This window comes from Theobroma cacao, chromosome 3 (genome assembly GCF_000208745.1).
Source record: "Theobroma cacao cultivar B97-61/B2 chromosome 3, Criollo_cocoa_genome_V2, whole genome shotgun sequence".
Lineage (NCBI taxonomy): Eukaryota > Viridiplantae > Streptophyta > Magnoliopsida > Malvales > Malvaceae > Theobroma > Theobroma cacao.
In genome coordinates, this window is record NC_030852.1 from 19,587,232 (window position 1) to 19,610,923 (window position 23,692).

General features: G+C 33.4%; 1 protein-coding gene across 4 annotated transcripts; it reads right to left on the reverse strand.

Annotated features, from left to right (window-relative positions):
* LOC18604495 lies at nt 72-21,918 on the reverse strand. Of its 4 annotated transcripts, XR_001927265.1 has the most exons (14): nt 21,693-21,916; nt 21,037-21,095; nt 20,444-20,709; nt 20,283-20,357; nt 20,132-20,190; nt 19,878-20,013; nt 19,579-19,675; nt 19,405-19,471; nt 16,686-16,784; nt 5,366-5,455; nt 3,573-3,727; nt 600-701; nt 279-488; nt 72-224 (listed from the first exon to the last, which is right to left on the reverse strand). XR_001927265.1 is itself a non-coding variant. In XM_018118398.1 (12 exons), exons 2-12 carry the CDS (start codon nt 20,688-20,690, stop codon nt 344-346), a joined length of 1,272 nt encoding a protein of 423 aa, XP_017973887.1. In that variant the 5' UTR covers nt 20,691-20,709; nt 21,693-21,916; the 3' UTR covers nt 72-343. The 4 variants fall into 4 exon arrangements, 2 of the variants coding, with proteins under 2 accessions (XP_017973887.1, XP_017973888.1); XR_001927264.1 differs by lacking the exon at nt 21,037-21,095; XM_018118398.1 differs by lacking the exon at nt 21,037-21,095 and having other exon boundaries at nt 72-488.

Here is a 23,692-nt window from a genome sequence, read left to right on the forward strand (position 1 = left end):
GAAAAAAACATTACATTGATGATGAGGCAGATTGCACACATTAAAGTAAAAAAAAAAAAAAAATCAAAGAATAGCAAAAAGAAAAGAAGAAGAAGGCATACATTTATCAGAACAACTCCCAATAGGTCAATTTACACGCAACATGAGCTTGAGCAAGGCCTTATTACAGCATATTTATGGGGAAAAAAGATATTGTGAAGAAATAAGAAAATGAAAAGACAGAAGTGGATGGACCTCTGCTACACACAACAATTGGACAAGTCCACCTACTTTTCAGCTATATCTGTATTTTGTTTTGTGGCTGGCCCTTGTATCTCTTTGATACAAGAATTATCACTCACAACTATCTTTTATCAGACTTGACCTGATTAATGCCAATGTGGCTTTGTACATTCTCGTTCCATGAGGGATCCGCTGGAGGTAGTTGATATTCATCAGGTTTCAATGCTAAAGCAAAATCTGGTAAAGTTGGAGCTGTCTCCATGATTCTGAACATCACATTACCACCAATACCCAAAGTTACTGTATCTTCATCAACGTTGCTTTTATTAACCAAAAGAATTGACTCTTAAATTTGCAATCAGAAACCATACACTTACTTTTCATGAGAGTAGAGGTCACGGTTTATCCGCACCTTGCTAGAAGTGTCTTTTGGAATTTTCTCAGAGAGATACTTCATTGTTCCCCAAAGGGGTGGATTTCTGCACCAACCATCAAGAATCTTTAGCATGTATTTAGGAAGTCAGCGTGATCTGCTAGTGCAAGAGACAGAAAATCTACTAATTGGGAACTTCAAATTGCTAGAAATACTAGTTTGTCAATATATAGCAAACAGAGAACAAGTCCAAATAGAGCAAGCATCTAGATAAATCATGTTGGCTAGATCAATTTACCAATCTACAAGATTACCTGATCAAAAGGGCCAGTCAAGATGGTACCCAAGGTCATATACTTTAAAATCTAGCCTCCAATAAGCAGGAAAAACTAAATACTTCTCTAGTGTACCATTATTGGGATATGTACAGTAACACGTATTTGTATCTTTTCCCAATGAAAATGAGCCAGCAAATCTTATTTTCTCATAATTAATTCTTCTCTCCAGATAAAATTTTCAACATAAACCAAGATTCTAAACACTAGGCAGCCCACTTCAGCCGAATCTCAAAAGGCTCAGGACAAAAATTCCACTCAGAAAATGCTCAGGGAAATGCTTTGAGACATGAAATTTAGATGTAATGCATTATGTGTAAATAGAAATTAATGACACACTACCCGTGTGGTTAAATAGAAAAAGTTTTCTTATCAGATAATTTTAGTTGTAAGAACAGATTATTATTAATGAGGAGATGGGAGATGCCACTTTTTTGCATGTAAACCTAAAATAGGAAAAGTGGGAACAGTGTAAGAGTTTGTTACCACGTTGAATAAGACACCAACTCAATTTTCAACTTTTTAAAATATAGTAGTGAGTTCGTCTGATAGCAACTCACCTACTGGCATCACATATTAAGAATAAATGTAAAATCTAGTTAGAATATTGAACATGTCAATTTATGCATCTTTTTATTAAATTGTTTCTTATAAACTAAAAAGACAGCAATTTCCAACAAAGACATCAATTTATGCCACCAATCTTATGCAGCATAAGGATTACCAAGAGTTTGGCTCATAGCTTAATAGAGAAGGTAGGCACCTTCCTAGGTACCTAGAGAATCATTATAACGTGCACAATTCAGTTAAGGTTGATTGGCAACTTTTCTATGGGAACACGGACTGTAGTGAACTCATAGATCAGTTGGAAAAATTGAAGGACAGCTTTGAGTGGTGTCACTTGAGTGACCAAACAAGTATGCCTCACTAAGATACAACTGCTAGGTGCAGCTCATCAAGTATTTAGCTTCAACAAGCCAATAATGTAACCAGTTAGTTATATGGATAAATTTATGAGCACATGCTAAGGTGCAGCCTAGTGAGGATCCTTTTCATACAGCTAGGAGGTTTTTCATGGACTTAAAAGGAAACTAATAAGGATGTACAACTCTATGTTCTTTAGATACTATCAAAAGTGTGTTCATTTCTAAGAGATATATTTGGAAATTTTCCCAACACATCACTCCTTTACAGTTTGATAGTCATAGTAAATCCAAGGGCATCTAATCTTTAGAACTTAAGAATAGGACTGCTAAGAAGGGCATCTCATCATTATAACTTAAGAATGGTAGCACTGCTAAGAATAAGGAACTTCTGTCTTCTAATACCAAAAATCCTAGAGCCTATTTGGCCTGACTGGAGCTGCAAGAATATATATTATTGGAGTAGAGCTCTCAAAAAGTGTTATCAACTTGAATGTATTTGAACTGATTAAAAAAAAATCAAATGTATTTGAAATAACTAAAAAAGTCAATTTTTTCTATTTAAAATTTTATTAAATTTGTCTATAAGCTTTTCATTTAGCTTTTTTAAAAGCACCAATAAAGCTTCCATTTTTATAGCTGCAAAAAGATCATACACTGTTTTTGTAAAACCCAGTTTGACCCAGCTTCTGCATTTTGGAGAAAAGAAACTGGGCCAAACAGCAGCTAGTTGTACTAATGGGTTTAGTGGTTCTTCAATGAAGTGTTTTCCGTGCAATGCTAAAGGTCACATGGCTTCACAAGGCCCAAAACGAGGTTAACTTCTGGAGCAGGACTTTGAGGAACCCTAGATGGAGATTTCAAAATAGTGGAAACCTATATACTGAGGATAATGACCTTGGAAAGGATAGTACCGACAACCACATTCATGCTGACAGGTGATTTTGATGTCAAAAATGGACTAGAGGATGATGTTCGATATGAGAATGAGAACAGTAAAGTGCACCTACGATAGTGATTAAAGACAACAAACTTGAATTTATTGGGTGCAAAAGGGAATTCCCTATTCAGAGTTCTATTGGGGGAAATAAACTAGTACGTGTGATTTGAAGTTAGTTGTTGGGTTTGATCATAATTTTGCTCATAAATAGAGTTCAACTGGTTGCCCATTCAGTAATCAGCCCTGAATTCCTATTTGACTTTATTCTCCCACATGACACTTCCCTTTTTGATCCTTTGAAATTCTCTACCAAACATGCTGGGATTAAGCAGAAAAGTCTAGTGACTTTTTCTTTTTGAAAATAAAAAATAACTTATATGGATTTTAAATTTACTACAGATGTGCATCATAGGACTAAGGAATTTTTGCTACTAATGATATCTTGGTTTGCATCCCTCTTGAATATTTTATGGATGACAAATTATCACACTTTTAGCCTTTTGCTTTGTTTCCTGTTTTTCCTAGAGGCACTTTCATTGGGTTATAGGTCCCTTGCCACCTTCCTATCCCATTCCTGTTCCCACAAGGATAAAATTACCTTAGTGCCATAACCTATAAACATAAATAGATGCTTCCCAAAAAATTTTTTGAAAAAAAAAGAAGAAGAAAACTGTATAGAAAAAAAATATTATTTACCACAAAAGACCAATTAGCCATTCAAAAAGCTAAAGGGAGAATGACTGCAAGTATGTAAATCAGAAAAGGATCCAATAAATTACCTGGACAAAGGATGAGCTGCATTAAACACCTCACAGGCCTTCTTACTTTCTTTGAAATATTCATCAGCAGCTTGCAAAGCAGCTACAGCCATACCATGGGATTTCTCTGTATTTCCCTCATCGAGGATTAATCCATGATAATAATATGCTGCAGCCTGTACGTTTTGTAAATAAATAAATATAATTATAAACTACCATTATCCAAGAAATCAATCTCAAGATAGTCATCAATACTAGCACCATGTGTTAGTAGCAGAAGAAACCAGATAGGGTGCATCATTACAGTCTGATTATATTAGCATGTAATTTACATTCAATTATTTTAATACAAAAGTAATGTCATAACCTGCAATGCAAGAAATTTGATCTGAGAAAGGTCACATTTGAACTTCAAAGGTAGAATCCTAATAACAAAAAGATAAGACTGGAGAGTAAAGTTGGTCAGGAAATGGCCAACATGCCCAACCAGTAACAATCCCTTCTACAGAAAAAATATCATACATACTCAACAGTAATAATCACTGCAACACCCTACAGTTAAGAGGCACCATTTCTGAAATGTGCTATGCACTACAATGCTGATATTTATTTATATGTTTTCTCGGACTGAGTTGAAGTGTAGATATTCATACAAGTATCTGACATGACAATTGCTCGCAATTGAAGACATTGGTATACAGCTGTGAAGGTCTGAAAAAAAAATAAAGGTGCAGAAATTCTTCATTCATAATAGAGCGTTAAGATGTTTAATATTACTATATCAGTGGCCTAATTATTTATGTGAAGTTAAACGTGATATTAATGTTTTGGTTTTGGGTCTTGAAAATGAAACAAAATTAAAAAAAAGCCTACCTCCCTGCGAACCCAAAACTCTAAAGCAGAATGAGGTCCAAATGTCCTTCAGTTTTTCCTTCTCATTCATTGAAATTGGTTCAAACTATGCAGACAAATGGCAGTGTATTGATTTTTCTTTCTTAGTTCCTTTTTTTCTTTTGTGGTAAAATCGTATTAATAAATGAACCAAATTAAAACAAAACAAAATAAAAACAAATGAGTTGGTGCCATTAACAATGAAAAGATTGGAGTCAATCACGTGACTGAATTTGAACAATATTAGTGTTTCTTTGTCTGCAGCATGAAGATTTTACACTAATTGAAGTAAAATGGTGATCAAAGTGAGCAAAAAAATTCTGGTTAGAGCAGCTAGTTGGCACACTGTGTCATTATTTCCTCGTTCAATTTGGGGGGGGGGGGGGGGGGGGGGGTGTCGGACACAAATTCCAAACAAATGTCAGTGTGAAGCCATGTTGACACAGGTACACCACCAAAAATGCTGAGTCCAAGTAATATAGAGTTATTTAATTCAAATTGCACCAATACATATGCTCCATATATCACTATATTTCAACTAATTCTCAAACTCTTCTCAAATAGCCATATCAAGCCTTTTCTTATTGCATTGCAAAAAGTTCAAGAACATTCATCACTCCCTTAAGGTTGCTTGTCAGCAACCAAACATATCTTGCCAAAGTGCATTAATATACAAGGTGAGTGCCTTGTCTAAGTTGCAGACTAATCTCTTTCTTAACTAGAAGTAAAATATAGTTCACACTGCTAGAAATTCTAGCAAATATCCGTTTGATTGATATTTCTACATTCAGTATATATTGTTATTATTTCTTGAAAGATCTATAAACTGAAATTTTCATTCAAGAATGCACTAGGAGAATATTTACAGAACCATGCTTTTGGCCTCATAACTAAAGAGAGAAATGAAAGAAAAGAGGATATACCTTAGCTTCAATGTATTTCCACTTCACAAAATGTCGATGCTTTTCACCCCAGCCATTTGATAATTGAAGATTCATAATGTTATCTTGAGCCTGTTAAGAAATGGCAACAAATATAAATACATGTTTCAAGATCACTACCTACACTTTGTTCAACAAATAGATGACATATTGAGACAAGATGAATGATTATAAAATGCTTGGTGAAGAAAAAAGACAAACCATTTTTCGAACTTTATTATCAACTATGATAATTTTTTTGCCTTTCAAAATAAAAAAACTATGATAATTTTTTTAAAAAAAGAAAAAGGTCGGAGATGCTCATTAAGTGCCAAATATTGCAAACTAGCTGTAAGTTCTAGCTCAAGGACATTGATTGGCATCTATGCACATTTTTCATTCAAGAACTAATGAAACTAATCAGACTCAGCCACTACCACAGCAGCTGCTGTCTAATTTTGGTTCATTGACACAAACCTCATGACCAATCTCAAGACTTTGTACGAGAGAACGGTTACTTTATTATCATGGCTTCATGAGTAATCCAATTCATCCTCATTGTCTCAACTACCTCATGTACAATTCCTTCGTGATCTTCAAATTGTCAGCATACATTCTTAAGTCTCTTTTAACTCACAATCTTCTCATTCACAACATTGGTTTCTATTTGGACATTGTTGTCTAGTGAATTTGAGAATAAAATAGAGGATAAGCAAATCCAAGGTAAGAATACAAGTATGTTGGATAAGCATATTGTCTCTTCTATGGACATCATCTTACCTAACTCATTGTATAGACATAAGAAATAAGGGTCTACAGAACTAATTTTTTCTTCAGAGCACAACAAGACTCACAATCTCCAAAGTCTTGTTCTGATTTATCTTTAAAGGTAAAAGATTTTAACCCACAATGCTTCAAAACTAGAGGAAAATTTTCTTCGAACCACATTACCAAGAGAGAATGATGCAGCCACTGTCAAAATAGCCAAGTTCTCCCAACCTGCTCTTTCTTTTTCCTCTCTACTTCCAGCCTTTCTCATGTCTTCTTTCCTCTTTATTCCTCCAAATTTTCCCCCTTTCCTAGTTTTCACCCTACTCTAGCTCTATTTCCCCTCAGTTGTTCTGCATTAATTGCTCATCCTCCATCCAGCTTGGCTTTTGTTTTTTCTTCTAAGATTCATTTTTATCTTGATCATCCATCCTTGACAAAGTAGAAGCAATTAGTCACTAGTGATGAGTCATCTTTGATCTTCAGGTTATAAGTCTTATCTCCTATGAGTTGGAGAAGCATCACCTCTCATTTGCTCCCTTTAACTTCACTAGTTACATGCTCACACATTGTGCGATTTTATTTCAAAATAAATGGATTACAAATTATGCATAAAAAAATCGTCAAAGACTTGAGAATAACAATTATCAATAATGGATTTGCCATAATAAAACACCAAAATATTGTGATGTCTATGAAGCTTAATATTATTATAGTTAGAGTTTATATTTGACGCACTATTGGTGTATAGATGATATACAGTATCAGTCAACGAAAAAATTGAACCCTCATTACCAAACAAAACTGAAAGTTCATAGGTCATTAGACATAAATATTCATAACTTTAAGTTTTCAATTAATTACTTATTAAATGAAAAAACTCCTGGACTTCTTTTCTTTTAACTCTTTCTCCTTTTAACTTTTTTTAAATTTCTCTTTTTCAAATCTTCCAACAGAAAAAGCAACCATGCTTTAATAATGGCCTTTGTGAACAGGAGTCCACTGGCTAAAATGCAAGAAATAACCAATGTTGGCCATGAACCATGACAAGCCCTTTGCGACTCACGATTTTCATGCAACTTAGAAGCCAAATCTGTTGCACCCCAACTTCTGTACAATATTTTGGTCTTGGTATAAGTAATGTTTCATTTTTAAAATGGTGAAAAGTAGTGGCTGCTTGGGAAATTTTTATCTGAAATTTTAGATTCTTGGGAAACAGAAAATTTAAATGTTTGATTGCATGAAAATAATGATTAGGGCTTTTTCTGCTATCTTCTCTCTCTTGCACCTTCAGCCTAAACTCCTTCACTAACCTCTCCCAGACATTTAAAAGTGCTCAAAGTACTTACAAGAAAGCTATTTACCTCCTCCATACAGAATTTTTATTTTTGATTCATTAGATGCTTGAACTTTTCTTTGTTTGTTGTGGTTCAAGAGAGAGAAAATTGAAAAGAACATAGAAGTAATAATTTTTATCTAACTAAAAACTAAAAATTATGGATATCTATGTTTAAGGGCGTCTAAACTTTTAGTTTGTTCATTAATGAGGTGTCATTTTCTGATAGACTGTTTGTATATAGCACAGATCCTCTGGCAGAGCATCAAATACAACCCCTTATAGCTAATAATATTTCTTAACATATAATATAGTATTTTTTTTCTTTTCTTGTATTCAACCCAATACAAATTGTAAAAGATTAATACTGTATATTGTTATAGAATAGGAAATCTGTGAATATTTCTTTATTAATTAATGTAATTATAGAGATTAGGAATCACCATAATTATAGAGATATTATTTTCTTTATCTTCTTTATTCTTTTCCTATTCTAGAGATGTTTAGACCGTATATATAGATGATGTATTATGAATGAAAAATACTGAGTTTTCTCTTCCAAAACAACATGGTATCAGAACTGTTTTGGCAGATCTCTTTTCTTTGAAACAGAATTCTTAGTTTCTCTTTTGCACCCAAACCTATATAGGGTGACAATTTGATCTCACAGCTGGCACTAGGAGGAGACCCTGCAAGTGGCTGTCATGCGCCACTTTTAGTTTCTAGCTCTGTTCCAAAAGCTGGCACGTGGGGGGCTATCCACCAGAGATTTTCACTCGTCTTCTCTTCTGGTCTTCACACCGAAAGGTTTCAACAAGATAGTACGGTACTCTTGGTGGGTTTTGTTACTGGGTTTTCAAGATGGCAAAGTCTGTGCTAGAGGAAAATTCAGTGGTAGTGGCTGATGTGATTCCTGTGATGACAAAGGTCACAAAGCATAAGCTTAATGGTTCCAATTATTTGGATTGGAGCAAGATAGTTTGGATCTATTTAAGAAGCATCGATAAGGATGATCATATTACTAATGATCCTCCTACTGATAATAAAAGGCAAACCTGGATGAGGGAAGATGAAGGGTTATTCCTGCAAATTCGAAATTCGATTAACAGTGGGATTATTAGCTTGATTAATCATTGTCAGTTTGTTAAACAGTTGATGGATTATTTAAATTTTTGATATACCGATAAAGGGAAATCTCTCGTATTTATGATGTATGTAAAGCATTTTATTGTGTAGAGAAACAAGAAAGGTTTCTCACAGCCTATTTTATGGATTTAAAAGAATTTATAAGGAGCTTAATGTTTTGTTGCCTTTTAGCCCTGATGTGAAGGCCCAACGGAGCAAATGGCAGATATGAGTTTTCTTGTGCATCTCCCTCCAGAGCTTAAGACTATTAAATCTCAGATTTTTTCTGGTTCCGAGACTTCCTCCTTGCGTGATACCTTTACAAGACTACTTAGTACAAAAAGCTCCAGCTCCACGTTGGCTCAGACTAATAACAGTGCTTTTGTAAGTCATCAAAAAAATAGGAGTGGCAACAGAGGAGGGGGAACGGGCAATTGTAACCAAGATGTTGATAGTCGTAGTCAGAAGTCAGGAGGAATTGTGTGCTATTATTGTCATGAGCCGAGCCATACAAAGCATTTTTGTAGGAAACTCCAAAATAAGTCTCAGCGAGGTCAATCAGGAAATGTTGCAGCTTCTAATACTTCATCTTTTGAGAAGACTATTCCAGCTTCTATAGATGAATTTGCTCAATTCTCTCAGCACTAGGAGTCATTAAAATCCATTACTTCCCCTATCACTGCTATCGATAAGTCAAGTAACTCCACTACATGTCTTATTTCCTCATCATCCAAATGGACCATTGATTCTAGTGCCTTAGATCACATGACGGTAATTCGAATCTATTTTTCACTTTCCAATCACATATAACCTTCTCTAATGTTCCTTTAGCAAATGGGCCAACCTCTTGTGTTTTTGGTTCTAGAACTATTAATCCAACTCCATCAATTTTGTTGTCCAATGTCTTAAATCTACTTGAGTTTTCTTTTAATCTAATCTCTGTTAGTAAACTCACTCGTGCCTTAAATTGTTGTATCTCATTCTTTCCCGATCTTCGTCTATTTCAAGATCTTACGACGATGCGGATTATTGGTAGAGGTCATGAGTCTGGAGATCTCTACTATCTTCACACAAGTGCCAAGATCCATTGCTTGTTCAAGCGTATTGACCCCCTTTGAGGTGCATTGTCTATTGGGACATCCTTTTCCATCTTCCTTAAAGAAATTATGTCCTCAATTTCAAAATGTATCATCGGTGGATTGAGTCATGTTAGTTTGCCAAACATCATTGTCTCCCTTCAGTTTCTAGAGTCAATAAGCGAGCTATGTCCACTTTTCAGTTAGTCAATTCTGATGTTTGGGTTCCTTGTCCCATTGTGTCTAAGTCTAGTTTCAAATACTGTTACTTTTGTTGACGACTATTCTCGTGCCACTGGCAATACTTAATACAAAATCGTTCCGATGTACTATATTTTTGGTGCCTTTTGTGCTAAAATAAAAACACAATTTAATGTTTCTATGCACACATTAGGAAATGATAATGCCAAAGAATATTTTTTCGATAAATTTCAGTCTTATATGATTCAAAATGGAATTCTCCATCAATCTTCTTGTATTTGAAGTTGCCGACAAAAAAAAATAGACATTTTCTTGAGGTAGACCGAGCACTTCTTTTTCAAATGAAAGTTTCGAAACAGTTTTGGGTTGATGCTGTCTCCACAACTTGTTTTCTAATTAATCAGATGCCCTCCTTTGTCCTTCATGGTGATATTCCCTATACTGTCCTCTTTCCTTCCAAGTCTTTGTTTCCTATTCAACCCAGGATATTTGGTAGTACATGTTTTGTTCGTGATGTTCAACCCCAGGTCATCAAATTAAATCCAAAATCTCTCTAATGCGTTTTTCTTGAATATTCTCGTCTTCAGAAAGGTTACAGTTGCTATTCTCCAACTCTTAACCACTATCTTGTCGCTATAGATGTCACTTTGCTCGAAAATACTCCATTCTTTTCCTCATCTTCTAGTTATAATAGTTAGAGGGAGGAAGATGATCTACTAGTTTATATTGTAAGCCATTCTGTCACTACCCCAAATATTCCTACACCTGATCCTGCACTTCCTTGGCCACCTATTCTCCATGTCTGTTCCAGACGACAAGAGACTCAAAGCACATGCCCTTTACTAATCCCTTCGTCGTCAAATCCAGTCTCTAGTGACCGTGATCCTAGTCTTCATTTCTTTATTGCTGTACTTATCCTATATCATCCTTTGTTTCTTATGATCATTGTCTTCTTCTAGTTCGTTTGTATCATCCGTGGATTTCATTTCAATTCCTAAAACAATTGATGAAGCCTTGTCTAATCTTGGTTGGCGTGCTGCTATGGTAAAGGAGATGGTGGCCTTAGATGGGAATGGTAAGTGGGATTTGGTAGATTTGCCCACCAAGAAGAAAGCTATTGGGTGCAAATGGGTATTTGCTATAAAGGTAAATCCCGATGGATCAGTGGCTCGCCTTAAAGCCCATCTTGTTGCTAAAGGGTATGCCTAGACTTATGGTGTTCATTATTCTGATACTTTCTCTCCAGTAGCTAAACCCACCTCTGTTCGTTTATTCATCTCTATGACTGCTACCTATGACTGGCCTTTACATCAATCAAATATCAAGAATGCTTTTCTACATAGCGACCTCCAGGAGGAAGTATATACGGAGCAACCACATGGGTTTGTTGCTCAAGGGGAGTATGGGAAAGTCTATCATCTTCAAAAATCTTTGTTTGGCCTGAAACAAAGTCGTCATGCTTAGTTTGGTAGATTCAATGAGGCAATTCAAAAGTTTGGGATGAAGAAGAGTAAGTGTGATCACTCAATGTTTTATAAACAGTCTGAGGCTGGCATAATCTTACTATTAGTGTATGTTGATGATATTGTCATTACTAGGAGTGACGCTACAAGTATTTCATCTCTCAAATCCTTTCTTCATACCCAGTTTCAGACAAAAAGATTTAGGGTTGCTGAAGTATTTCTTGGGCGTTGGGGTGACAAAGTAAGAAAGATATATTCTTGCCTTTAAGAAAATATGTTCTTGTCTTGTTGGAGACAGGAAAGTTGGGTGCTAAGTCGTGTAATGCACCAATGACTCCTAATTTGCAACTTACAAAAGAATATGGTTATTTGTTTGAAGACCCTGAAAAGTATAGAAGGTTGGTTGGAAAATTGAATTATCTTACAGTGACTCATCTTGATATTGCATACTCTGTTAGTATTGTAAGTCAATTTATGTCTGCTCCAACAATTAACTATTGGGCAGCTTTGGAACAAATCCTACGTTATTTGAAAGGGGCTCTAGGATGAGGTCTATTTTATGGAAATCACAGGCACACTATTATTGAATGTTTTTCAGATGCAGATTGGGCAGGTTCCAAGACTGGTAGGAGATCCACTACAAGATAGTGTTTTTATCGAAGAGAATCTTGTCTCATGGAAAAGTAAGAAGCAAATTGTAGTATCTCGATCTAGCGCAAAATCAGAATACAGAGCTATGGCACAAACTGTGTGACGTAGAATGGATGTATCAATTATTAAGTGAAGTTGGTCTTAAGTCTTCTTTGCTGACGATTCTATTGAGATTGATAGACCCTGTTAGTTGAATATCAGTTGTGTTGAACATCAAAAGATAGTAAGAGTGCGGAGGTTGTGTCCCCACATCACAAAATATTTGATCTTATGCTAGCTGGAGATGGTTCTAATTTTGCATAATAGAAGTTTTTAGTAAAGGTTAATGTAAGAGGACTTGGGAAGGAAGCACATCTTACTGAATCCTATCCAGATAAAGAACATGCTACCAAGGTATGGATGACAGATGATGGAAGATCGTTTTCACAGATGGTTAATTGAATTGATAGAAAGATGGTTCTTTCAATGCAACATACTACAACAATTAGAAGAGTTATGGGAGTTATTGCATGGGTGCACTTCGGGTACAAGGAATATAAAGAGATTGTACGGTTTATCACAGGAGGTTAGTCATCCAAGTTAGAACGGATGGACAATTATCGATTATTACTATAATTATAAGCATGCTACTTAAGATTTCAACGCTGCCATGCCACTTTCTACTCATATGGCTAAGATGAAAGACCAACATGAGAGACTATTGGTCTTTGGCTATCGATCTGGTTTAGATTCAACGTATGACATGATTCTTTCTCAGCTCTTAGCTAACAAGGATGTTTCTTCATTATTTGATGTGGTTACCACTGTAGTGAGTGCTACCAAGGAAAGTGTTCTTACTTCTAGTGATGTGGCTGATCAATCTACCATAGTCTCACAGGGTACTAGTGGGTTCATTAGTGAATATAGAGGAGGATCAGGTGGAGAAGAGGCAATTTTAGAGGTTATGGTGGAAAAGGATTAGTTGGTTGTGGAAGTCCAAGAGTGTGTTATAACTATGGAGAGAAAGGCCACCTCAGGAATCAATGCTCTAAACCCTTAGAGGGACAACAAAATTATCATTATCAGTTTCCTTCACAGGGGAAACAACAACAATAGCAGCAGTATCAAGTGCCCTTTAAATTTGCTCATGCAACATCACAAGTTGGCAACTCCACTACACCTTGCACTGAAGGCCATACAATAGATTTTTTTTTTTTTTAAATTTATAATAGATTATGTTTGATGAAGAGTTTTTTAGATATACTCAATTCTAGAAGTCTTAACAGTCTTCATCAATTTACTTATGAAGCTCCCCCATTACTTATCAATTTACTCCAACCAATAAGGGATCTAGGAACCAAAATAAAAGGTCTCTCCCAAGAAATGGATGGGCGGGCAGCCTTTGTAGAACTCGCCATCTCATGCTCCATCATTCACAAGCAATGTGGAATCTGACACAAAATCCTCTCCTTCACTTTATTTTTCCTTCTTTTATAAGTTCTTTTTTTAAAATGCGTAGGCTCCCCCTTCAATGGGCTTTAAGCCCAATACTTTTAGAATAACCCATAAAATGTAATTGAAGATTAATTATAAAATACTTTAAAACATATAGTTGCATGATCAAGAAGTATAAATGATAAAACAAATAAAATTCACAATTAAAGTATAATTCATCGTTCAATACTTTTAGGGTTTAGGGTTTAGTCAAGTAAATAGATATTACTTTAGTACTTTTAAGTGTGTAAAGATTGTATACTAATTATTAACAATAATCATTATTTGATGGAAAAAAAATTTATTGTCATTGATTTATTAACTCTATGGTCATTTTAAGGGATGGTAGTAGGTACTCGGTTATAGGGTACTCACGGATACTCTACCTGATTATATAGAGTTAGGATACCCTATAATCGGGTTTAGGACGGGTTCAGGTAGTGATTTCACTGCCCGTATCAGGTTCGGGTACCACCCTTGGGTGCCCGTTACCTAACATGATTATTATTTATAAATATTTTAGTATTATTTTAATAATTAAATTAAAAATATATAATTTTTACCAACTTTACAAGCAATTCTTTTTGTTAAAAACTAACAAATATATGAAAAGTATGATTAATTATTAATATGATGACATTAATATATTTAAATTAAAAATTATTAGATTATTAATTATGTTTAAATAATATAAATATTATATCATATTATAAAGGAGTATAATTACTATTATATATATACATTTAATATAAATATATTTACTTTCTATTTGTGTTAACATTACAAAAATTATGACTTATAAATTATTAATTATAAATATATACCATTGTTTATTTAAACTTATATAATATATATACTTAAAGAAAACTTTTGAGATTAGAATAGTTTTAGAACCTAGCTATTTTTTTTTAATTTCATGAAATTANATTAATTCATGAAGCTATTATTATTCATTAACTCGTAATGTCTTTTAATATATATAGTTTATATATTGTATTAATTTATAAGAAATATAATTACTATTATATATATCTATATTAAAATATTTTTAGTATATATATACTTTAAATATAAACATATTTACTTTCTATTTTTTGTTAACATTACAAAATTATAACTTATAAAATTATTAATTATAATATATATATAACTTTGTTTATATAAACTTATAATATATAAACCTAAAGAGAAGCTGTGACATTAGAATAGTTATAAAACCAAATTATTTTTTTTATTTTATGTAATTAAGGACAAACCCGTATAGTTAATTAAATTAATTCATGAAACTATAATTATTAATTAACTTGTAATGTCTTTTAATATATACACTTTATATATATTAGATTCATTTCTAAGGAACATAATTACTATTATATATATATATATATATATATTAAAATACTTTTAATGGCGTGTGTGTGTTTGTGTATATATATGTACTTTAAATATAAACATATTTACTTTCTATTTTGTGTTAACATTACAAAAATTATAACTCATAAAATTATTAATTACAATATATATATCTTTGTTTATATAAACTTATAACATATAAATCTAAAAAAAAGTTGTAAAATTATAATAGTTTTGAAACCTAGTTATTTTTTTTTAATTTCATATAATTAAGGATAAACCCAGATAGTTAATTAATTAATTAATGAAACTATAATTATTAACTGACTTGTAATGTCTTTTAATATATATATTTTATACACATTGGGTTCATTTATAAAAAATATAATTACTATTATATATATTAAAATACTTTTAGTATATATGTAGTTTAAATATAAATATATTTACTTTTTATTTTTTGTTAACATTACAAAAATTATAACTTACAAATTTATTAATTATGTTTGAGATATTTGTTTTTGATTATTTAAAGTTTTATTATTCATGTTTTTATTAATTTAATTATTAGTAAATTATATGGAATATGTAAGAAAAATATTATTATATATGAATATGGGTACGGATTTGGATTCAGGTAATTAGGTACTCGTGAATAGTATTTTAATAATTTTTTTACATAATAGGGTTTTTAAAGGGATTAGGATAATTATAGGGTAGTGGAGATGCATTTGGATTAGGTTTAGGGTAGTAATTTTAAAAAATATTCGGGTAGTTTATTTCTTATAGGGTTATGGTTCGAGTACCTTAAAATTAACAGGTACCTTACCCATTGACAACCTCTAGTCATTTTCTCTTCTCACACACTACTACTGCTATTTTACCAAACATTATCTGACTAATGCAGTTGACAATCCCATTGCCACCACTGTGTTCGATTTCACCAAAGCTGGTCTCACCATTATCTTAAATGAGGCCTTAGCTGGCTTGTTTATTTGTTTTAAAATATTATTCTTTTAGAAAAGGGGTAAATAAGAAAGGTTGATGTAGAATTGGGGGAACATGTGAGTTATTTTGGGGTTTTCATCACTCACCGAGGGCTGGCTATCGCAATGATTGGGGAGGTGTGGTATTGTGGGAAGGCCTCCATCGCACCACATGATATAAGCCAAACACCCAAACCACAATGCTAGTGGTCCCCATTATGCCGCATTGGCACTAATTGCACTAACGAGCAAGGCCTTAGTTTGTTCTTGTTGTCTTATACCATACAACAACATATATTTTAATTCCTAGGGAACAAGCACCACTACCCGAAGAACCTTTTGGACTTAAAACATGTGTTGACGGTGCAAGTGGCTTGAACCCTTATCTAGATACCATGCATCTACCTACTCTATCTAGGATACGGCCTCGTACTCTTCGCCACTCAAATCCCACCAATATCCTCATTAAGGCAAGGAATCATCACAATCATTATTACACTCCACAAAAACTAAAATCAACCAAAACAATATGGGAGTCCCCACCTCATGCTCAAACGTTCCCTAATTCCAATGCATACACCCTAAACCCAAGCACTAGTTACTAACAACTTACATGCCTAAACCATGTGGATATAAGAAACTTAAGTTCAAGTTACAAGCAATCAATGGCTTGAAAGGTTATCAAGATGCAAATAATCTCATTGATACTCCATTTGCAATAGAGTATCACCACTAAAACACATGACCTATAGAAACTGAACAATGATAAGCAAATCTAACAAAAAAGCAAATTTGATGAAAAATTTGAAGTATAACTGAATTCCAGACTTTAAAAGTATGTGCTTGGCTGGTCTGAGTCAAATTATTATAAAACAAAAGGCGCGTCCATACCTGCTGCCAGTACTTTACCATCTCACATGCAAGCCTTCGCTTCACAGCAAGTGTAGCCTTGGTGCTATCAATTGCCAATCCAAGCTGGATATCAACACCCTACACCAAACAAAAGTAACCTTCAACCATGAGAAGATAAAAAATGCCTACGCAATGTCTGTTCCAATTTGTTCACACATACACACACAAATGAAAGAAATGTGAACATGATCAACAACTTAATCCCTCTACTTATGTATTCTTTAACAAAATGAAACACTATCACTCCATCACATCACAGCACATGAAATTTTTTAATGCATCAATAGTATGAATAGAAACACAATAATTATTCCATGACATACATAGAGATGAGAGATTTAAGAATGAAGAACAATATCATGCAAAAACAATTAAAACCTTCCAAACATTTAGATGCCCAAAAATCTCATACCACAATAGGAAACTCTAAGAAGGCCAATCAAAGATGGTCCCATGAGCACAATAGGAAGGCATTCTAATTTTGCAAGTTTTATGCTGCTCATTGCAATTTGTCGATTAGACTCAGACTGGTCAGAAATGTGTGAGCTTCTGATTTAGACACAAACTGCTCAGACAATATGTTAGGCCTGGTTATCTTGTTATGTTGATAGGTGCTTATGAAATATTCTTTACCTCTTCATAGTAAAGGTTGTTTTGGAAGCCTTCCAGTGATTGCAAAGATTAGTGTGTCCGTACCTATACTGAATCATGGAGCTGCAATTCAAGTGGCTTTGGGGGTAGCAACACACAAGAATCAGGGGTTTGTTGCTAGGCAGTTGCAAGGACTCTCATTTGATTAAGTATACAAGATATCATGGCTCAAGGCTTCAATGGCCTTTTAGCAAACAAGTCATGTTTCCACGAGAATAATACTTGTATCCTCGCTTAATAAGATAAAGTCATTCACAACAATAACAAACAACAAAGTAAGCATTTTCTCACTACGTATGGATCATATTGAACCACTATACTACAACAAAATCATAGTCTCAAAAAGCTCAGCCATAGCAAGATCATTTTCATAGTTTCTATCCATGTCCTCTTTGGTCTTCATCCCCATCTCTTGAAACAAGCATGCTCTGTTAAATCACATCTTCTCAAGAAGCATTAGTATCTCTCCCCTTAACTTACCCACTAACTTGTATTCTTATTTTATCCAGTATGGCCACCCATCTAGAGTAGCATTTCCATCTCAGTCAAACTCCTTTTTCTTACTTATTTCAAGACTTTGCTGCCCAACATTCAATCCCATATACAACTTTTCTGGTATTATCACGGTCCTAAAAGTTTTTTCCTCAAGATTTTGTTGAATGTTGCTGTCATAATGAGACTCCAAATGCACTTCTCCAATATGCTTTTCATCATTTAAAAAATATTTTTTTCTTCACAATCATGTTAATATCAAATCACCACGTCCTATTTGTTCTAGTCACAATCAAATCAAGAAAACAGATTAATGGAAGTCATTTTGGCACATAAACTGATTGTTCATCATATCCAGTGAGCCTTTTAATACACAATTCTATAACATATCACATTGTTATGGATGCTGATATATATCCTCAATTTCATTACTAAATAAGAAAGCTTTGGAGCTTAACATGATATTGACAACTGAGTGTCCAATGTTTTTGTGAGAATATATCCCATGTTATTCATGTTCAGTGACTGTAAAGAAGCTGCAATAAACATCATCCTCTCACATCTTGGTCCACCAGAATTATAGTGTTTTACATAACCCACATTACTCAAGGTAAAACAATGAACAAAATAAAAGAAAGAAACCCACATTTAAGGCCTTGATGCATGGATGTGGAATAGAGGATACGAGCATAGTAAGTTATGCACATAGTTATACTAATTCTTGAAAAGTAGGATATAGTCCAACATTTTGTTTTCATTTCTTTTCTTTCCTTTTTTCTTTTTGTGTGTCTGTTTCTTGTGTGTGTTCATGCTAATCTCAATTCTATTAGATTTTTATTGTATAAGTAAAAAGTCATTATATAAAAAATACATGAATATTCCTTCTCAAAATAAGTTTAAACCTGTAGCTATTCTCTCTATATTCTCTTATTTATAAACTCAATCTAAAACTATGTTTAAAATGGTTTTCATGATCTATCACAAAAAAAAAAAGGTTTTTATGAGGTTTAACATGTATTTGACACATAATCTAAAAGTATTTAGCATTGGAAGGACCTAAAAAGTTGAAATTTTATTTTTAAACTGGATATGCAAATTATCAGATATGTTTTTGGAAGCAGTAGATGACTAGATGTCTATTATATCCAACATGGATATAATGCAGGATACAGCTGCCATCTAACATGCTACTCTATTTATGCTTCTAGAAATTACTAGCAGTATCTTTAGCATGTAACGGCAATTCACAAAACCAAACAGCTGTCATCAAATGGAAAAAGAATATCAGATCATGTACAGCAAGCCAGCAACACTAACTAGTTTAGCCAATCAGTATAGTCCTAGACCACAAATCCAGTATCATTCAGACTTGTCACTCCAAAATTTACAGGAACAGAAGAAAATGATAGTTTTGGTTATTGTTCCCCAAAATGGATTCATAGTCATTTAAAGAACAAATCAACCCAATGAGATACCGGACAGTCCACATTTCTAAAGTTGATTCACAAGCAACCTAACAGTTCATTCCTATATCGTTCCAGAGATGAGTTAGTACCTGCCCTAATGCTTGCAAACAAAGTGCTCGAAGAACTCCTTCTGCTAGGTCTACTGGTAAATTTCTCCTGCAATCCAATTAGAGATCAATAGATTACTAATAAATTTGGATAGCCCAAATGTGACTGTGAAGACATCAAAGAAAGTTGACTGCAAGTATTTTGCCTTTATACACCTGAGTTCAGATGGCAACTGAGGTAGAACATGTCTGACAGCACAATCCAAGTATCCAGCTGCCTTCAAGAAAATATCAATAGAAGCTCGCCTGCTTTCTGTTAACCGAGAAAAAATGGCAGTCATTAGGCCCGTAAGAATAATGGCTAAAGCAAAGGTAAGAATAAAAATCTACACTGAATAGAAAGGATTAACAGATTTGCCAGTAATCAGTCTTTTTAAACTTTTAAAACAAAGGGTGAAAAAGAGAATGAAAGAAACAATCAGTATAGGGATATTTTTTTCTTCATAAATACCTACCTTCTGATGCTTTGGGTTGATAACCATCAGCAGAAGTCCTTGGAAGAAGCAATAAGTTGGCTTGTGATAATGATAACATCGCCATCAAATGCAATACTGACAACACCTCATACCAAGCATTAAACATGGCTGTTTCCTGCCAAAAAATTGATTCACATTAAATCTGTATTCCTCAAAGAGTTGAGGACCAAATCAAACACCAAAAGCAAATAAAAGGCATGTACATAAATAATAGTCTAAACCCACAATCAGACCTCAGCATCATCCTCCTGATTTACCCAAATAAACTGAACTTTGAATTGTAGCTGGCTTCCTGAATGATAACAACAGACCATAGTGTTAAACTTCATCTTATACAGTACACTCTACATTTTCCAGGAGCATCACATTTAATAACATTTTCACCATCTTTGATTAATCCCAAAAGCACAGGCAAGTAGTCCTCAAGAGCCTGATGAAGATCTGCCAATGTTGAACCCCCTGTAGACAGTATTTTCAACCGAAATATCAGGAAAAATGCTTACAAAAATCTGTTTAAAAGCAGACCAGGTTTGGCTGCAACAAACCATGCTGTGTTTTCCTCCTTGTTCTTGTAATTGTGGGGCCTTCTTGGCCAGCCATAACAACTATACGAGTTCTCAAGGCGGTAAGGCGTTCCACTAATGTTTTTGACAAGTGACCGCCGAGTGATTGAAAGAAATCAACAGGCTTGGGAATTCGTAAACCTGGTACATACACAGAAATTTCACCAATGTTTCCTGGCCTCCTCCTATTTCCACCAGAATCCTTTGGTGTTGACACTAAACATCCCATATCTTGAGAGTTACAGTATCTGGCAATCCAGGAAAAATGAAGTCAAATTCTCCAATGAAATCGACTTATTTCTAGCATGAAAGACAGGAATTCTAAAGAGTGTAGCCAATATAATCTGATAGATCATAAAAGTAAACGGTGAAGTAGAAGGAACATAGACATGTGTTGCAAAAGAAGCAGATGAGTGTATGCAATGTGCAAGTCATAGAGGAAAAAACTAAATAAATGTCCAACCAATAAAGCAGAACTAGTAGGTAACTCACGAGCACCATTAAAGAACTCTAACTACAACTCTCCAAAAGATTTCTGAATTTTGTTAATACAAAAAAACAAATTATGGATTTACCAAACTTGTTGTCTCCTATCAGAAGAAGGTGAAGTGATCGATCACAATTCTAGTAGCCTCTGTATCCCACAAAACTTAACAATTAAAAATTAATAATAATAAGAAAGGAGGGGGAATAAGTAATAGAGAAAATAAAAAAATTGATAAAAGCAAATGAATCACGAGAAAGGCGTGAAACTTGACAAATTTTCACTACCTTTTTATGTTGCAATGAGAAAAGGCACTTCAAATCGCAGATGGCTTAACACGATTTTAGGTGCTTTATCGTTTTGCATGCAAAATTCAAAAGAATAATGTGAAAGAGAAGAAGTATGAATTCAGTTCACAAGAAGCCTTAATAAGACACCATTCAATTTTATTGAATTTAGTGAAGATTGAAAGTAAAGAATGCATCTGCCAGATTTTGACTCTAAGCAAAAAGCTTTTATGTGAGTTTTACAAATAAACCCAATGGAAAGTTGAGCTGCAACCACAGCATAATTTACAATGCAAAAAGAGAAAAGAGCGACTCGTAAGCCATAGCATAATGAAAAGTTGAGCTCAAACCACAAAATCAATCAGAGAATTCCTAGTTTATGCTTCTGCTCGGAACTGAAACGATCGAATGCAGAAATTTGATCAAAGCTGTGGAAAACCAAAGATAAAAAGCTTCTCACCATGCGTCTGAGCAAAGAGTCCAACTCCAAAGTCCAAACCCTAGCAAGCAAGGGCAAGGGCAAGGCCAATGCTAGCGATTGAAAGGAAAGGAAAGGTCAGGTCACAGAATTTGAAATTTTTCTGATGGGTAGACAGATAAGGGAGGGTGTTTGGAATTGAGAAACTACAAGGTTCACAGTACCATTTCAGCAAAATCTAATACCTCTGACCCGTCTCACAAACAAACATAACTTCATTTTTACCCTGAGCAGTGAGCTCCTCCTTGTGTAAAATTCTACTTCAAGTTTACACATTGACTTTTCAACTTTCGTTATATGAATAATTAATTCATTATCATACTATAAAACACAGTGCACTTTTTATCCATAACCACCGCTTATTGCAGTTACCATACAAAAATAAAATAATTTATCTTTCTTAAATAAAAATATTAAAATTAATTTTAACACTTACATTGATAATAATATTAATTATATATATTTTATTTGTTTATGATTATGAAATTAATAGTTGATTGAAATGTTTTATATTTAAAACTCCATATATGATTTTATTAATATAATATGTTAGCATGCAACATCAATATCATATGATATAAATAACAAACAATACTTTAATTAATAATAATTAGTTAATTGTTAGTTATAAAAAACATATTTGATTTAAAATAAAATTTAATGACTTAATTGAACATAATAAAAGAATTAAAATAATTTAATAATTTTTTAAAATATTATGTTTATTTTATCTAATTAAGTGGATATTTCTATGTCACAATTTGATTTTTATTTTTTAATAGAAATGTTTTTATATATCATTTTTTTTTTCATTTCACAGTTTATCTTTTTCATTTTTTTTTCTTCCCTTTAAGGCAACCAAAAGCTCTTGGAAAGTTTAATTGTTTGACAAATGGCAACAAAATAAGCTCTCAAATATCAATCAATTAAATCTTTTAAGGACTTACTTTGATCTATAATGTGAATTCTAAAACAAATATCCCACTTCACTGTGGGAGATAAATTTTTAAATTTATAAATAAAATATATTCGGCAATTCTATAAAAAATTATAAACATTTTTAAAGAAAGTATCCATAAATATTATCAAAAAAAAAAAAGGAAAGATGAGAAAAAAATCAAAACACTAGAAAGTCCAAAAATAGTTTCTTTAATTGTAAAAACAAAAAAAAAAAGCTAATCACTAAGACAACCATTGATAATATTTCGTTAATTATTATAAATGATAGCTTTTTTTCAGATCCTTAGGAAAAAAATGCAATTATTCTTAAAAGTTGAAAACAATTTTTCCCTTCCATTAAACACGTGGATAGACTAGGCTGGTAGCGGTTCGACATACCCGTCGGCCGACCCAAAAGTCCCTCAAGGGTCGTGCGCTCAAAAGGTTGAGGACGTTGATCGACGGCCACGTGACACTCAAAAGAATCTCCGACCTTTTATAGTTATATATTATAAGATGATACGATTTTCAAAAAGTTGAACGAATTTAGTTGCGGCGCTACATGCTTCACTTCTAGAGCTTCTCAATCCCATTTTTATTTGTTATGGATTTTAATTATTTTTGTAATATTTAGATAATGAACGACAGGAAAGGGAATCAAAGTAAAAAGAAAAAATTAATTTTTTTTCGTTTTATTCTCACGTCCTTTAATCTAATTGCATCATAATATTTATTTTTTATATTTTCGTAATTATTTCTTTTGCCCTTTCTTTCTTCATTTTCTCCTAAGTTTCCTCTCTTTTTTTTCCCCATTTGTTCTTAAAACCAAATGCACAAAGAAAAGAAAAAAAACCTCAATCGCCTTTTGGAAATCGACCGCCTGGCACTCCCAAACTCAATTTTAATAGACTGTAGACCTTTTCAAAAGGGATAAATATAAAATTTTATATGTTCCCATTTTTTTGTTTTTTAGGAAAAATAAAAGAACAAAAAATTAAATTAAATAACAATTGAGTTGTCAGGGTACCGCGTGATAGCCCTCG

Bases quoted from the DNA above. Each gene is read 5' to 3' on its own strand.
- LOC18604495 (XM_018118398.1), bottom strand. From the start codon at position 20,690: ATGGGATGTTTAGTGTCAACACCAAAGGATTCTGGTGGAAATAGGAGG. The intron at 20,358-20,443 runs GTTTGTTGCAGC...TACTGTCTACAG, and splicing joins AAGGAGGAAAACACAGCATG to GGGGTTCAACATTGGCAGAT. The intron at 702-3,572 runs GTAATTTATTGG...TGGTTGGTGCAG, and splicing joins GCAGCTCATCCTTTGTCCAG to AAATCCACCCCTTTGGGGAA.